Source organism: Gambusia affinis, linkage group LG18 (assembly GCF_019740435.1).
Source record: "Gambusia affinis linkage group LG18, SWU_Gaff_1.0, whole genome shotgun sequence".
Taxonomy (NCBI): Eukaryota; Metazoa; Chordata; class Actinopteri; order Cyprinodontiformes; family Poeciliidae; genus Gambusia; species Gambusia affinis.
Window position 1 is genome coordinate 996,001 of NC_057885.1, and position 17,279 is coordinate 1,013,279.

A 17,279-nucleotide genomic window follows, 5' to 3' on the forward strand; every position below is an offset into this window, starting at 1 on the left:
TACTTGACAATATTCAGATTGGAGCATCATGTTTTATTTATTTTTTTCTTAGAACCTTTAGACTACTTCATGCTATCAGGTTCTACTTAAGTGATTTATTGATTGTTCTTCTGTGACAGTAATCCAGCCTTGGTTTGGTGCATGATATTGAGTTTAAACTTCTAAAAATTACATTTAATCAATATTATTCTCCACATTATTCTGTGAGAAATTGGAATATCTAACTGTTCTACTACTAACCGAACTTTGTATTTGACTGATCAATGTCCTTAAGCAGTTTCCAAATACTAATAATCTTTGAATAAAATGTAAAACAGGTGATCATGGCATTATAATGAAGTAAAGCAGAGAAAGTTAATTTCAGAATAAAAATGTAATGCTTTATTCACTTCATTATCTCTGTACACACACACACACACCCAGAAATCACTATCTGAATAATATAGGAATGAGAAAACTCCCATAGTTTCAAACAACTACAGGCAAAGCTATTCAGATAATTAGGGAAAATAACATCAGTATTCTTCTTGCGGTGAATTAATGTTAAAATATTTCACTGGTAATTCTTAATATAAACCATGAAACTAATTTCGTGCAATCCTCAAACAGCCAAACATTATTATGTTTGTTAACTTCTTTATGTTGTTTGTTAATTTCTGTCGCAGTCCTTTAAAATGAGTGAAAAGTCAGTTACGGTTCCAGCAAAATAATCCATCAAAATCTCTTTGCTATTAAGGTTTAGGACTAAAACCCTGAGTTAAAAACTAATAATTGATCAGTCCCCACATTTAAAATAAGAAGCAGCAAAATTATTCTGTCACAGCAGAAAGTCTGGACAAATATACCATTAGTAGCCAAGTACTCCTGCTGGTTTCCGTGGTGGGAATCTGTTACTCCACGATCCTTCCGTGGCGAACAGAAAATGCGATGAGTCTGTGGTAGGCCGAGAGGAGCAGGATGGCGCCCAACACCACCATACCGCAGATGAGGCCAAAGGCCCAGCGAGGTCCCAGGAGGGTGTAAACGTGAGAGACGAAGACGGGGCCGAGTGTTCGCGCCCCGCTCCCAGAAGCGGTCAGCCAGCCCATGTACACACCCTGGAGACGTGAAGACACACTGAGCCTCACTGAACGCATCATTACTACTTCAACTTGCTGAAAACACTCCTAAACTTTTCACCTGAGGTTTTGGTCCGAGGATTTTGGAATAAAGTGTGTAGGACATCACGTTGCAGGCCGGGTAGCCCACCCCAATGAGGAAGTCTGATGAGATGTACTGAGCAAGGTAAATAGCCGGGGTGGTCTGACACCAGGTCTGCTCGTAAGGGCAGCCTGTGGGCTCCACGGTGCCGTTGCCCTCAGACATTTGACTGACCAAAGAGTTGTTTTTCAGGTCTGCATTTTGGTGAAAGGAAGAAAAACTCAAGTTCAAATCCAGGTTTCTTCCTCAACATTTCACCGAATGTTTTCCCACAGATTACCTGCCCACTGGATTTTAGGGAAATGATTTCCCCAGGGAAGCAGAATAATGAAGCCACAGAATATGATACCAAAACCGGCAAGCAACACGGGGCGATCCCCAAACCTGGAAGAATAGAAAGTAATTTCCTCATGACCCAAATTCAGCCAAACTAAAATATATCTTCTTTTTAGACAGGAAGCATTTACCTTGAAGCGGCTGCTTTTACCAAAAGAAACACCAGGATCGATTGAAATCCGATGCCGACCATAATGATACCGTTGTACAGAACGGCTTCTTTCCTCGTCCAGGCGAACATGTCCATGGACAGAGGAGTGGCAATTCTGGAGAAAAATAACAACCATTAGGACTTTCCTCCAACCCAGCAGGTGTGTGCTGTGTGTTTACCTGCGTAAGCATTTCAGTATTTCAGTGCAATGCTTACGTTTCAAACACAGCGAAGATGAACATGACGATGAAGAACAAAACGTTGGAGGTCACAGCAGCCACGTGGTCGATGGTTTCCACAGATTCCTCCAGGATATCGACGGTTTCTGAGCAAAGAAGAAGAAGACTTGAATAATTAAAATTAAAAACAGAAGGCTACCATCGTGTAACAGACACTTTTTAAACATATCTGGAGTTTTTTCCTTAACTTTATTATCTTGTGTACCAATCTAAGTTTTGATTAAATTATGACACATTTAAAATCTTGCATGTAATTGCTGTTTCCATACATTCAGAGACAGAGTGTGAACCCTTGTCACTGGTAATCTCAGCTACCAGTATTTAAAAGCAACTTTAGAAAAGAAACCAGGATGTTGCAAAGAAAACTAACCAGTTCTTACTGGTTGTTTTTTTTTTTTTAGCTGAGGGCAACAATCTCATTCCAGAAGATTCAATGATTCAGACCTCATTGCATGCACAATTTTTTGTTCAAAGCTTAAATAAAACAACAAAATAAGCAACAAAGACTTCTGACAACTAATACCTTCTGAGGTGTAGTTGATAGATCTGATGTGCTTTCCATCTTCATTTACACTGTGCTCTCTGATGGCAGAAAACATAAGAATCTAAGAGCTTTTAGATGAATAACAAGGTTGAAACTTGGACTGAACTGGTTGTTCAAGAAGGATAATGATCCCAACCCATAACAAAGCTGGTTATAGAATAGATGATGTAGTCTAACATTAAGCTTTTGTTAAGTCCTGAGCTAAAATATATTGAGTGTGTATTATGAATTATGCTTATAGATCAGGAAATGAGTCCATTTAAAAAAAGAGCAGATCAAAATAATAAGACGCTCTGCATGAGCTGACATGAGTGAAGCAAAGTTTATCGATTTTTAAACATTTCACTGGAGAAAACAGTGATGTGTTCTGAATTTGTTGTTCTCACATTTTGAAATGGCAACACACGCATGAAATAAAGAGGCATGCTGTGTATTAATAAACTGACTTGAGCACCAGCAGAACCAGCAGGATGTTGATGAGTCCGAAAACCGCAGCCAGTAAAGCCGGCGTGGTGTACATGTTGAGCTGCAGGTCTAGGAATTTCACCGTGACGCCGTTTTCTCCGATGAAAGACAGGCATGCCTGCAAAGCTGAAGCCCACAAACACAGAGACAAACATGAACACGTCTTCCTTCTTCAGAGTTATTCTCCACACCCAGAGCAGCTCCGCATGAAGCACCTGGTCCAAGGATGAAGCCCAGAGCCTGACAGGCGCTCATGTTTGCCATGGCTCCAGTCCTTTCGTTCAGAGACGTAGCCCCGGCGACATACGACCTCACAACAGCAACATTACCTGAAGGTAACAAATCGAATATTACTGTGTGTGAAATGGGGCAGAGACATCTCTATTTGACGCCAGGTCAGATTTTCAGCATTTTTAGGAAACATGAGCCAGAAAAACGGATTCCCACCTGCTCCGAAGCCAACAAATGCTCTGGACATGAGCATGTGGTACTTGTTATTGGTTTTGGGCAGATACGCATAAGCGTAGTAGATATTGGCAGCCAGGTTGATGAAGATGGAGCACACCAGGGGCTCCCTGCACGGCCGGTGATTAGACCACAGCCCAAACAGAGGTGAGGCCACCATCTGACCCAGACTGTAGGCTGCAACCATCCAACCCAGGAAGCTGGCGTCTGCGCTGCTGTCGACCTACAACACGAGAAAACCGATCATCTAAACAATGATTCTTCAAAAGGAAATTCAAATACAAAATATGCTATTTTTGTCTACAACTGATTTTCTAAGATGTTCTTTACTACTTCTTTCAATTATTTGTGGCCACTGTGGTTTTATGCGGAAAGCGAACACTTCCTCTCAACCTTACAAAAAAAAACCCACTTCCAACAAAACGAAAGTTGAAAGCGTCCAATACCTTCTGCAAATAGGGCCATAGTGATGTGATGACGATGGTGAAACCTGAGCAGAGACAAGAAACACAGATGATCCACAAGCTGTCAAAGAGGCCGAATATGGATTTGTCTTATAGAAACACAAGAAGGGAAACAGAAGTTGTAAAGTTAAAACTTTCAGCTGTTAGAGAGAGAAACAAGTGATCAGGCCTACTATCAGATGTAGTGATGAACTCAGACCTGAACAGTCATAGATACATAAAGACAGATACAAAGTCGGCCCTCTATCAGCTGAAGAACATTTCCAGGCTTAAAGAACTAATGTCCCTACAAGATCTTTCGAAACTCTTCCATGCATTGATATTTAGTCGTATTGATTACTGTAATAGTCTTTTTACAAGTTTGCCTCAAAAAAAAACCATAGACAGCTGCAGCTGATTCAGAAGACCGCTAATAGTTCTAAAGTCCTTATACTGGCAGCATTCAGCTTTTATGCACCACAAATCTGGACCAAACTTCCAGAAAACAATAAAACAGCTGAAACACAGAGTTCCTTTAAATCAAAGCTAGTAGCCCACCTGATTAGAGCTGCTTTTGATTAATAACAACTGGAACTTCTGTATATTTGATGATTAATATTCTTGATGATGGCATTTGACAAACTAATGGTTTTTAGCCTTCATGTTTTCAGACAGAAAGTCAAAGAGCCAAATAATCATAGCTAACACATTAGAGCTTGATTTACAATGTATCAAAGTTGTCATTTTTGTCTTTGAGAATCATTAAGAAATATGTCAGTGTAATCAAACTGTTTTTCTCCTCATACTTTCAGACTGAGAAAATCATAAGAGCCGATTTAAGACTTTTTAAGACTTTGCAGGAACTCTGAAGATCAAACTAAACACATTAATGTTCTGGGGGGTTAAATCATAAAATATACAACACTGGGGTTGTATATTTACATGTAAACATGTGTTTACATGGGAAAAACATGTTTCCCATGTAAATATACAATGCAAAACAAATGTAATTTCCTCCTGTGTCTACTTATCAGGCAAATGATGGCAAATGTTGCATTTTACGTTGCTATAACAAGTTTAACTTTACACCCACACATGTTTCTTGCACAGCGCCTGCAGTCCAGTTAATGATTAGAACTAAAACAACTTGCAAACAAAGTTAGTAAGTTCATCAAAAAATCATTGAAATACGGTTTATAGTTATCTCTTCGGTGATCTTGCAGCAGTTGTTAAATATTGTCAAATATTGTGGTTTGTTAAAGGTTAAAAGATCACTGCATAACACATCAACCACTTAATGGTGGATGGATTGAATGGCATCCCATGCAGATGTTTAGTTGCTCACAAAGATTTATTTCTTCAACTGGTCCAGCCTGATGGATGTGATGCTCTGGATCTCTGGTATTTCTGGTTAAACTGGTTTTAACTGAAGGCACTGTTGCAACTGATCACCTTTAATTTATAGAGCCAGATCTAGGTACCGTTTGTGTTCCTTTATTTGTATTTATTGTTTTTATGTCAAATTCTGCATGCAAATAATATTTTGTATCTTTGCGATGAAGAAAGTGTATGAACTCGGAAAGATTGAGAACCTTTCTACATGACTAGCTGAATTAGTGGTGTGTCAAACACAATCTTGAGTAAGAGAGCTAACATGGCGTCCATCAGACCTGGATGGCATCCACAGATACAGTGAGCTGTGTTAGGTTAAGAAACTGGTTGTTCAGAGTGCTGTATCCAAAATTATAAAAGTTATTGGAAAAGAAAGTGTGATCAAAATCCCCTAGCAGGATTGTGAAGTTGATGGTTCTTCAGCGGTCTAAAGTCCTCTTTTCAAAAGAAAGTAATTCTGAACTTGAGTTCATGCTACGCCAACACTACTGATACCAGCTTTCATACCTAAGGTATCATTGTGCTTCATTTGCAAATTGGCCAGAGCTACAACCTCACAGAATTTCCATACAGGACTGCAAAGACAAAGATGAGACTGTATTGTGAGAATGATGAGTGATTTTTAGTAGTTCACATGTACGTGTTAATAGCCCTTTGTTGCATTGATTTAAAGAGTAATCTGTTTTGTTTTTTTTCAGAACAGGAGTTTTAGCTTTTAAAATGAACTATTGAAATCAATAATCTTTTTGATTATCTTCTATTACTGAGATCCACTTGCATAGTTCTATAAAAAAAAATTGTTCTGCTCCTTTTTGCTAATTTTCCATCCCTTTATCACCAAACTTCTTTCAACAGGGAGACTTCGTATTTACTTTATCCAGCACATCTGTCACCAGTTTTCAGATCAGTCGTCTTGCAGGAGGCCCGAGGACCGAGTTTGGGGACCCCTGCACTAGACAGACAAGGTGTGTCCATACAAAAGGGGACAAAAGTCATGCGAGTCCTCCTCACCTACACTGCTGAGAAACATTGTGAAGTACATGACCCGGATGGACCTCCACCGGCCTCTGTAGTCTTCATCCTGGGAGTCATCACTGCACACAGACAGGAGCAACGATTTTTGGTTTAAAATTATTTAATACAGTTGTGATACAAACACATTTAAAAATCTGGCTTCACGCATTCTTGGTGGTAAAAATTCACACTGTGAACTCTGCACTCACCTGCTTGCATCGTCCCGGAGCAACGGAGTGGTGTCGTCTGGGTCAAGATGTGACATTTTCACTAATTAAGTAATCTAGAGAAAGTTCCGGCGGTGTCCTAAGTCGCCATGTAGCCGAGGGTCAGTGAACTAGCCGGGGCTCAAAGTAGACTCCTGCTCTTCCGGGAAGCTTCTAGCAGCTAGCTACACTTGCAGATAACCCCAGCCACACAAAATAACACTTCAGCTGCAGACATTAATAAGCTTAACAAATACTGCACATATTGTTGAAAAGAGGCATTTCTAACAGTTGTTAAAGCCCATAAAAACAGCACGTAACATAAAACCTGACAGAACTGGACTATGATACCATGGCAGCGCTACTTAACTTAGGTTCAATAAACAAACTATAATGTCCGGTTACATCTTACGAAATAAGACACATAATATAAACTTTATTGAATGTGATTTTAAATGCACCATTTATAAGTTATTTAAGCAGTTAAATATTATTCTAATGAATACACTGGATAATCTGTTGATGCTTGAATTTTGATTTCTTTGTCTTTAACAAGTTTCTACTTTTGTTTTGAAATCAACACTACGTTACCCCTGTGTCATTTCCGCTGGAAAAATTTTTAACTTGTCGCAGCGCGCTCATGTGAGAACGCAAACAAATTTTGCTGTCTGTCCCGACAGTTTTGTGTCAAGATTAAAAGTGAAGCACCAGATTTCACAGCAGAAACCTTGAAAGAGTCCGCGGTTATACTACCAAACCCAATGTCAAGAACAAAACAGTACAGCAGTTGAATATATATGCATTTAATTAGATTTCAGCTGTTCAAAATGTTGTTTAAGAATCCTAGAGATTTGTACACTGACAATAAACTCTTACGTAACATTAATAACATTATACCTAGATTGAGGATGACTTAAAAACATAGTTTTCCTCTTTATTTTTATATCAACAGGAGAAAAACTGATGCTAAACATGTTGGTTGTAGAAAAAATATATAGGCTATTATGTACTCTATGTGAAACGTGTAAATGATTAAAGTGGGAAACACACACACACACACACACACACACACACACACACACACACACACACACGTGTTCACCCGCATACACACACATACTTACACACCCCCACACACGCATGTTCACCCGCATACACATACCTAGATGGTTCGGATCATTATCAATTTTAATATACAAAAATAAGATGAACCTAAAAGTGAAATGCAGTTTTCAAATGATCATTTATTAAGAGAAAACAAATCATGGCTTATACTTAATATTAGTCACTCTAAGGTCAATTTAGTAATCATTTTATTGAGTAAAAAAACAGCAACAAATGAGATTAAACAAAGATTCATTCTATTTATATAATGTGCTTACAGGAATGAACATTCAAAATATATTATTTAAACTGATAAAGTATCAAGGTTTTCTCAGAAGTTAACCATTTTCTCAGGAGTTTAAAGAAAGGGTTTTTGTTGAAACACAAGTTATGAGACCTAGAAATATTGTAAAAGGGAGAATTTGGGAGACGGACGAATTCCAGTTGCCCACACATTTAAAACATAAATTTCTTCAGCAGCAGAAAATCACTTAAACTGAAGAACCAGAATGTGTTATGATGCTCAGGATCTTGTTGTGCTAACACCCGATCTCTGAAGCCGTTCTTTTTTTCAAGCTTGGCTGATGCAGGGATCCACTTTGTCACAACAGTTACTCAAACCATTCTGTGGTTTTGTTGAATGTTTGGATGTTCTCCCTACTTTGGACCACTCCAGAAACAAAAACAAAGCAAGTAACCCCATCTTGATTGAAGTTACAGCTGCTTCTAAGAACACCAGAAATAAGAAGGAAAAACAAAATAAAACTTTCCAGGAAATTTGTGCTGACTTTAGAATAATTTCTGTTAAAGTAATCATTCATTTAATACAGTGTTGATCAAATTAATTCTGACTGTAATGGGGAAGGTTTCAGGGATAAAGAGCCATCAGCAGTCCTCAATCAGACAATAAGAACCAGACTTGTCTAAACATGCATTTTGTGTTAATCCTATGTGAAGTGGATTCCTTTCATTTTCTTTTCTGTCATGATTTTTAGAGATAAGATGGAGAAAAAGAATGTAAACAATTTCATTGTAGATAAAATGCAATCTCCAGGCTGAAGGTGTTTATCTTTTAACTTTTCCAACACGTTATGATTCTACTGATAATTATTATAAATCACCATTTAAAGTCATTTAATCCAAAACCATTTGAAAAAGCTATTTGAATTCCTAAATTACAAAACAAAAGACATATTTTGACATGCATTCAGACAAAAATCTTAATACTAAAAATGATAACAATATAGAGATTATTATAATCTAAATACATCAATGATTTATTCAAGGAATATAACGAAAAGTAGTTCTAGTGGGTGAATGGTCAGCTCGAAAATATTTTTATACCACAAAAATATGATTAATGTTCTGCAGCATAATAGTGACTAAACAGACGTATCGCTGGTATATTGCAATATTGCACTGTTTACTATATTTTTCAGCTCAGAGCATCAGCTCATGACCTTGTACATCACAGTGTATATTAGAGCCTTCAATAACATTTGCGAAATGAATTAAACGTTTTGAATACATTATATAAAAACTACTCCGACCGAAGTGTGCTGTTAGGCATCAGAAACCATTTTCCTTTAAGACTTTTCATATAAGTAGAGACTGAGTCTCCACCCCCGCCGAACCAAATTGGGCGACATTTTTTGCACAGCTGAAAGTGAAAGTAAAACAGACTTCGTTCTGGGCCTCCATTTTACATCTTCGGCAGATTTCGGCCACTAAAGACTGTGAACACGGATTTCAGGTCAGACTGACCTCCTCGACTTGAATCACGCCCAAAACCAGCCTCGTCAGGAAAAATCCACCGCCGCTTTTTTTTTTGTTTGTTTGTTTGTTTGTTTGCGGTTATTACGTTACCTTGGATTCAGTAAAAAGATACAATGGGTAGGTCCAGGGCTGCACGTGCTGCTTTAATTTGTAAATGTTACCTAGATTTAATTCCGCCGTGTTAAAACTGCTCTCACCTCCAGGTTATGGGGGACAAATCTAGTTTGTCTTCCTATAATTGCTGCTGTAATTTATTATTATTATTTTTTTTTCCCCCTCATCCCAGATAATCGGATGATTCACTTTTATTTTCTGGTCCTTCTTTCCTCGCCTTGCTGTGTTGCTCCCGGTAAGTTTCTTTCATCTGTAAACATCCTGGCACTCTTATCTGAGTCATTACTACGAGTAATGACTCAGATTTTTAACTTATCTGTTTATGTTACTTGCTCCCCCTCATTAACTCTTGGTTGGCTCAGCAAAATTTAAAACTCATACAGTTTGTAAAATTTATTGGACTCCAGCTTCACAAAAATAAATTAATTTATCTAGTACTGGAGTACCACAAACTCACAATAAAAAAAGCAAAAAAACTTAATTTTAAGTATCTTTATTTAATAGAATTAAAATAAGATGTTATTTTTTTGTACATTATTATTGGTAAACTTACTGTTTATTCACTTTGTGCCATCTTTAGATAAAATATCTTGAATGCCTTTCCTTTCCTGATTAATTGTATATTAACACCTCTTTAGCTGTGCTGAATGGCTTCAAGGCTTAAGAAAATAAAGAACACCAGACCTGCAGCACCAAAGATCCATAACTCTATAAACCCAAATGTATAATTTTTGCTTCAAGTACTTATAATATCTCTGAACAGTACATAATGATTGAATTAAAACTTTAGTCATAACTTTCCCCTGATGCAGGACTTGTACAGTTCTAGATAAAGCAGGACAGCTGACATTTCTGCAGACTCCACACATCCTGGACACAAACTGTCCAGTCTGTTACCTTCAGGTCGGTGGTGCAGAGCTTTATTTACAAAAAAAGGCAGCCGCCACAAAGACAGTTTCCTCCCCCAAACTATCTATTGAACAAACACTCAACAGTCAGATTTCCCAGAATGAAACCATGAACTAATTCAACTTATTCTGTTTTAAAAAACAATGTGTGTATATATACTTATTTGAAAAACACTGTTTTAGTCCCCACCAAATTTGTACACTCTAGGTAAAATAGAAAGAAATTTAAAATTTTTGTTTACGTGCACAAAGTTAGCTCATAAAGCTGATTCTGATTTTTATTAACGCTCTTTTGGAACCAGCGGAGGAAAATGTTGAAATAGCAAATGTTAATGCTGGTTTATAAGTTTGTAATATACGTTTTATACATTTGACATGCCTGGTGCTGCAAATTGTCATTAATAATCATCTGGAACTTAATTTAATATAAATCATTTGGCTTAGAAAACTTTTTACTTTGAACACTTCTTGTATTCAATTTAATTGTGCTATAAAATAAAAGACGACTGATCAAGTTTTTTTTTTTTTTTTTCAGAGACGTTCACTGTTTCAGTAAAGTCTCATGTCTCCGTCCAGCGAGGCCTTACAGCAACCTTACCCTGCTGGCTCACCCCCTCTTACAGTCCAAAAGATATGGAGGTACGCTGGTATCAAGGGAGTGATCAGTATGACACTCCTGCCCTGCTTTTTAAGGAAAACGCTTTAGACTACTCATCCCAGAAAGCTTCCTACGCTGGCCGAGTCTCATTTGGCTTTAAGGACAAAACATCAGCTGGATTAGAAGGAGGCGACGTCAGCCTGAAGCTGGAAAACGCCACAGTTGAAGATGCAGGAATATATACCTGCTATGTTAGCAGCTCTAAAAATTATGACAGTGCAACTGTTAGTCTGAGTGTGACAGGTGAGAACCATGAAACAGAACAAGAACAAAACCAAACAGAATGATGTGTACATCAAATGATCGTCCTCTTCTTTTTCCAGAAACTGGACGCTCGCCTCTCCTGTCTGCGGTGATGACAGACGATAACAAAGTTAATATAAGCTGCCAATCTGACGGCTGGCATCCAAAGCCTGTGCTGAGCTGGTCAGACAGCAAAAAGGCTCTCACACCTGCTAATGTGTTGTTTAGCAAAAACTCTGCTGGTTTTTATTCGGTCCATAGTTGGGTTCTGGTCTCCAGTCCCTTTGAGGTCTCCTGCTCTGTTGGGCTCTCCAATGAAGCACCAAAAGAGGCCAGAATGCGCCTGGAAAATCCTCTACCATTACATGGAGGTGCGTGGTTTCACTTTCTAGGGCTGCACAATATATCGCAAATATATTGTGATGTGTGTCAAATCTATTGACACATTACTTTGCCAAAAATGCTAAAGGTCACACAGAGTAAGAAGGACAGTTAAGAAAGAGTCAAAAGAAAAAACAGGAACATATAGCACCTGATATATGTCATCAACATATTTGCCATTATTATAGCCACTGCAAGACTTTCTGATATTGTTCAGCCCTATCACCATGTTTTCTTTTTTAGTTTTCTATGAGGAAGAAGTCTACTAGAACATGTTTGTTATATATTATTCAGAGTCAGGATCCTCTGCTGGATGGGTGGCCTTTGGGATACTTCTGGCAGCTGTGTTAACGGCATTTGGAGCCTTGTACTTTCTGTACTTCAAGAAGAAAGGTCAATGTTTGATTTACATCAGAGAGCATGCATTGATGACAACATTTAAAGATGCTGAGATATAAATGAGTACTGATTTCATACTTTCTAATATGTTTTCCTTTCAGCCAACAAATCAAAATCAGGAAATGATGCAACTGATGGTAAGAAACACTTCAGACACCTTGAAACATATTTGTTTAGAACAGTTTTACAAACTGTCTGCTCAATGTCACCTTCCTTATATTAAAGGAACAATCATGTAGTTTTACCTGTTGTGGCGTTTTCAGACTTAATTCATACTTTTGTGAATTTAATACGGAGCAAAAACCTTATGAAGTTTATTAGCATGGTTATAAAACATGAAATATGTCCACATATAAGATAATAGAGACACATACAGCACTTGCTAAATTATTTGCATTCCTCTTTCACATTCCCACTATTATAAAACAATGTTTTATAATACAAAACATTGCTTTATATTACATTGTCCAGTGATGGACTACAATGTTATGTAGTCCATCACTGGAAATATTAAGAAAAATAATACATGGTTTTCAAATATCTGACAAAATTGTAAAACTTATGGTGCTGCCTTTACAGCATAATAGCGTAAAGTTTACGCTGTTATTCCCCCAAAAATGGTACAAATGCATTTGGAAGTCATCTAATTAGTAAGTTTTTCACAACATAATGTTGAAACTGGTATTTCAATAATTAAATTCTTTTTAATGTCTAGAAATAAGAAATTTTAAATTTAAACGATGAAATCAAATTTGTCCATATAGCTGTCAAAACTGGACCTCAGTGTCCACCCAAAACGTCACTGTGGCGTTATCACACACAAAACAGATATGAGAATAAGGGACTGGTCAGAATCACTTCTTAAAGTTTTTTTTATATCTTCCAGGGGCCAAACTCACAAGCATTTCTGAAGGTAAAACAGACAGCATAATTTATATTTACTTATTTTTCTATTTCTGTTAATTCAGCATACAGGGACTCTTATTGTTTTTGATTTCTCTAGATGTTTGAAGACATGAGAGGAGACTAATAGAAACATAAACTTATTACATATCTTTACAGTATTGTGTCCAGATTTTTAGTCAAAAAACAGGATGTTTGATGAACCTCAGTGTTGTAGAGATGATTTTAAAGCTCTTGTATTCACTGCATAAAACAACTATAATATCATGTATTTTTGTGTCTTCTTTCAGAGGGTGAACCACTTCTATCAAAAAGTAGGACTCAGTATTTGAAGCTGCACAAATTAATATAATCAGAATACAATATAATATGATACAAAATCAGATTTCTACGATGTTTTCTCTTTTTGCTTTTCTGTCCAGTAACACGGCAGCAAGCACTTCTATTGGAAGCCTCCAAGAATTATGGTAATTTTACATTTATTTAATATTATTCTTATTTAGCATTTTCTTCATTATTATATTTATTATAATCAAATTTTCAATATTTAACAGAGAATGTTCAACTGGTGGACACAGGCAATCCGCTAATAACAATCAAAGATTTTAAACTGAGAGATAATATTGATGCAACGTTTCCTGATGGAGACAGAGTTGCCTCTTTTGCCTCAGTTGCCTCATGACATTTCCGTAATGTCATGAGGCAACTGGTAATTCAATAATCAAATTCCTTTAAATGTCTAAGAATAATTAAATAAATAAGAACATTTTCTTTTAGTACATTAAATCCAAATCGTCCATCTAGATATCAAAATGTGAACCTCAGTCCATCCTAGAAATCACTGTGTAACGTCCACAAACATAAAACAGTTACGACAGTAATTCATACTGGATTTACAATTCCTAAAGTTTGTACTTTTATCTTTCAGCAGCTGAAAAACACAAACTTATTACATATCTTTACAGTGGGTCGGGCTTTCAGCAATCTCACCTTCAAACTAGAAATGTCTGTAAAAGTGTAGATGGTTTTAAAGCTGTTTATTTTTGTGACATAAATTAATAAAAATTAATTTAATTTTGCATTTTTCCCTTAGACAATGAACCACTTCTGCCTACAGGTAGGACCCAGTAGTATTTTAAGCTGCCAGTGTTAATAGAGTCAAAACAAAACCTTTATAATGGAAAATCACATTTTTGAGATGTTTTTTTCTATTGCTTTTCTGTCCAGCAACATGGCAGCCAGCAACTCCATCGGAAGCCTCCAAGTATTATGGTAATTTTACATTTATTTAATATTATTCTTATTTAGCATTTTTCTTCGTGATTGTATCAATTATAATCTAATTTTCCATTTTCAACAGAGAATGTTCAACTGGTGGACACAGGCAATGAACTAATAACAATCAAAGATTTTAAACTGAGAGATAATATTCATGCGATGTTTCCTGATGGAGACAGAGTCACCTGTCTCACTGCAGTCAGAGGATCACCTGGCTTCTCTTCTGGACGATGCTACTGGGAGGTTTCCTTAGAAACTGCAACTGCAAACCTTAAGAAGTCCTGGTGGATCGGAGTTACAGATAAACATGAAATCCCTCAGGATGCCAGTTTCCCTCCAACCACAAAAAATGGTTTCTGGTTCTTGTCTTCTTGCCCCAAACAGGAGGATACTCTTCAGTTTAGCACTGAACCAGAGACATTCATTTATGTCCAGTCAAAACCAAAAACAGTCGGTGTGTATTTGGACTTTGACAACAGAGAGCTCTCCTTCTATAATGTGGAAGAAAAATGTCTGATTGGATCTCTGGCAGCAAATTTCACAGGTGAACTGTTCCCACTTTTTAACCCTGGAAAAGGTGACAGATCACCTATGACGATAGTACAGAGTCCTGTGCAGCATCAGTCAAATAACACTGAGCCTGTGCAGAAATTACAAAAGACAGAGAAGGACCAATCAGATATGAGTGAGAATGCAGAGGCAGAAAGTTAAAATGGTACAAATGAAGAAGAGGGTAGAGAGAGGGGCTACACAGTGTAATGCTGTCCTGCATGCAGCAAAGTAAATAAATTTACATTCCTGTGTTGTCTTTGGTAAATATGTAGAGTCATAAATAATGTTTAAATGTGTGTTAACTCTCAGTGAATTTTTACTCACATATTGTAAACCTGACTAAAATTTTCCTTTTGTCAACAAGTACTAATACAACCTTTTATATGGGTTGTTATAAATATTTTTGTTATGTTGTTATATTTTGAAGCTAGTCAAAGCTGCCTATTCTCACTACCTTCCATTTAATGTATGTTCTTTGGAATAGCTGTCAAGGTGATGTTTTGGACACTAATTTGACTTTATTTTGTCTTATTTTTAATAGTTCAGTAAATGATGTTTATATGATGTTTAATGGATGTGCATGTTTCAGGGATGACTCAGAAGCCAGTCTAATAGATTTTATCACCGCTTTAGATAAACTCTACTAGACTGGGCCCTCAAAGCATTGGGAGAACATGTATAATACCTGAAACATTTTAGCCACAATAATGGGAAAGCATGAATTATTTATTTTATGGCTCCTCAGTAGCATAAAGAGCTCCTTCGAGTCTCAACTTGAGCTAGTTACAGGTCATGATACATCCCAAAATGTAAAAATAAAAATTTGCACCTTGTTAAAAAAATTGACTTTTTATAGTCAATCAATCAAACTTCCATGAAATGTTTGAAAACGGTTAATTACCATAATTAGCATAAAATGCATTTAAATATTTGATACTGTGGTGGAAAATTGTGCAAGCTTTTTGTGTCAGTCTGTACTCAGATTGTGCTGATTTAAAATTTTTGATAATAAATAGATTCAAATTTGAAGGAACAATAGAAGATAAATATGTGTGCACTCAATGTCCCCTCACTTTTTTACCACCTCTTCTTGTAAATGTGTTGTGTTTCTAACTGAAGATTTCAGAACATTGTATGAGACATATTCACCAGGTTTATTTTTTATATATATATATAAAGAAAAATATAATAATCTGTGTGCCTTTGTTTTTTTGTTTTGTTTTATGTAGGTTCTACCTTAAAATCAAGAAAAGTCATAAAAAATTCTTACTTATTTACTTTCAGGAGCTTTTTTAATGTGGATAAAATAGATTGGAATGTAGATTCCACAACATGATTCAAAATTAAATTTGGAATAACAATCTAAAAATTTAAATTAATTGAAATAGACCAGATGTAGACCATATTTGCCTTCAGACACGGTTTCTGTGTTTAAATTATTCTTGAAGACTAATTAAAAATATATTTTATAAAGGATGCAATCTACTTATTACAAAAATATGATTTAAGTTTTGATAACTGTATTTGTGGACTCTGGTTCAGAGTTCAGTTGAAGAGAGGAAGAACAGACATATTGGAGACCAGAAGATTGATCAGATTGTTCAAATATGAGCTGTTTAAGAAGAGCACATTTTGCAATAGACTTGACATTTATAGTCGGGTTCTATCACTTTAAGATTCCCCTTTATGAGAATGGAATAGTCAAGTATGCATCACAAAAAGAAAAGAAATGTTGTATGAGAATGTCTATTTCTTTGTTGTAAAAATGCTTGTTGGCAACAAAAACTATACTCTTGGAAAACCTTTTTTTTTTCCTGTGAAATGGTGTCACATTTGTAAGGAAGATCGACATGCATGTTAAGAATGGGATGCCATTTGACAGCATTATGTGACCAAGCTGGTCACCAGCAGGAGGTTCCAGGTTGTTTTTGTTGCCCAGGCTTTGGTTTGTTAAATGTACATTTTTTAATTGACAATATGTCATGTTTCTTCATATTTCTCTCATTCACACCAATAAACAAGACATAATGAAAGTCTGTAAAACCTTCTTATCCCTGGAAACCCGAATTTGGGGCTAATAGACTCTCTAGAACAAAGGGCTTAAAAAGATACTTCGGCAGTTTTACAACACTTTTCTTCTACTTGAGAAATTTTAATTTGGAGTAAAGCTGCTCTTGTCTGAGTACGGTTTCTGACTACTCTACCGGCCTGTAGTAACTTCACGAAGGAAGGAGAAACATGTTTTGACTAAAAATGCATCAAACACAGAAACACACCCGCTGTTTATTGTAAAGTTAGACTTCTGGTTTGCACACAGGCTTCCTGTTTATAATGTTACTCATTCTGCAGAGCCTTTTGACCCATTTAAAGGTCAAGTGGATATGCAGTGAAACACTTATCACTGGCTGTAGTTTGCACAGTATTTTTTTATACACATTAACTTCTGTGAGTCTTGGTTTCAAAAGAAATTTGGATTCAGGCAGTTTCTTCTGTCTGAATAAATTATTT

At 36.5% G+C, this 17,279-nt stretch overlaps 3 protein-coding genes across 4 annotated transcripts in view; 2 read left to right on the plus strand and 1 right to left on the minus strand.

Moving 5' to 3' along the window:
• Positions 1 to 17,279, plus strand: part of LOC122819986 (oxysterol-binding protein 1-like) — a 173,317-nt gene that overhangs the window by 30,494 nt on the left and 125,544 nt on the right. The gene's annotated exons all lie outside the window — the stretch shown is intronic.
• On the minus strand, positions 359 to 6,860 carry mfsd8 (major facilitator superfamily domain containing 8). The gene is made up of 12 exons (XM_044097101.1): positions 6,459 to 6,860; positions 6,247 to 6,329; positions 3,847 to 3,890; positions 3,383 to 3,623; positions 3,151 to 3,264; positions 2,917 to 3,061; positions 2,450 to 2,508; positions 1,904 to 2,012; positions 1,668 to 1,802; positions 1,481 to 1,584; positions 1,180 to 1,394; positions 359 to 1,097 (listed from the first exon to the last, which is right to left on the minus strand). Exons 1-12 carry the CDS (start codon positions 6,512 to 6,514, stop codon positions 891 to 893), a joined length of 1,512 nt encoding a protein of 503 aa, XP_043953036.1. The 5' UTR covers positions 6,515 to 6,860; the 3' UTR covers positions 359 to 890.
• On the plus strand, positions 9,226 to 15,969 carry LOC122819992 (butyrophilin subfamily 2 member A2-like). The gene is made up of 10 exons (XM_044097104.1): positions 9,226 to 9,452; positions 9,622 to 9,684; positions 10,893 to 11,258; positions 11,339 to 11,629; positions 11,934 to 12,032; positions 12,140 to 12,175; positions 12,925 to 12,951; positions 13,232 to 13,255; positions 13,364 to 13,408; positions 14,302 to 15,969. The coding sequence occupies exons 1-10, from the start codon at positions 9,449 to 9,451 to the stop codon at positions 14,928 to 14,930; spliced, it is 1,584 nt and encodes a 527-aa protein (XP_043953039.1). The 5' UTR covers positions 9,226 to 9,448; the 3' UTR covers positions 14,931 to 15,969.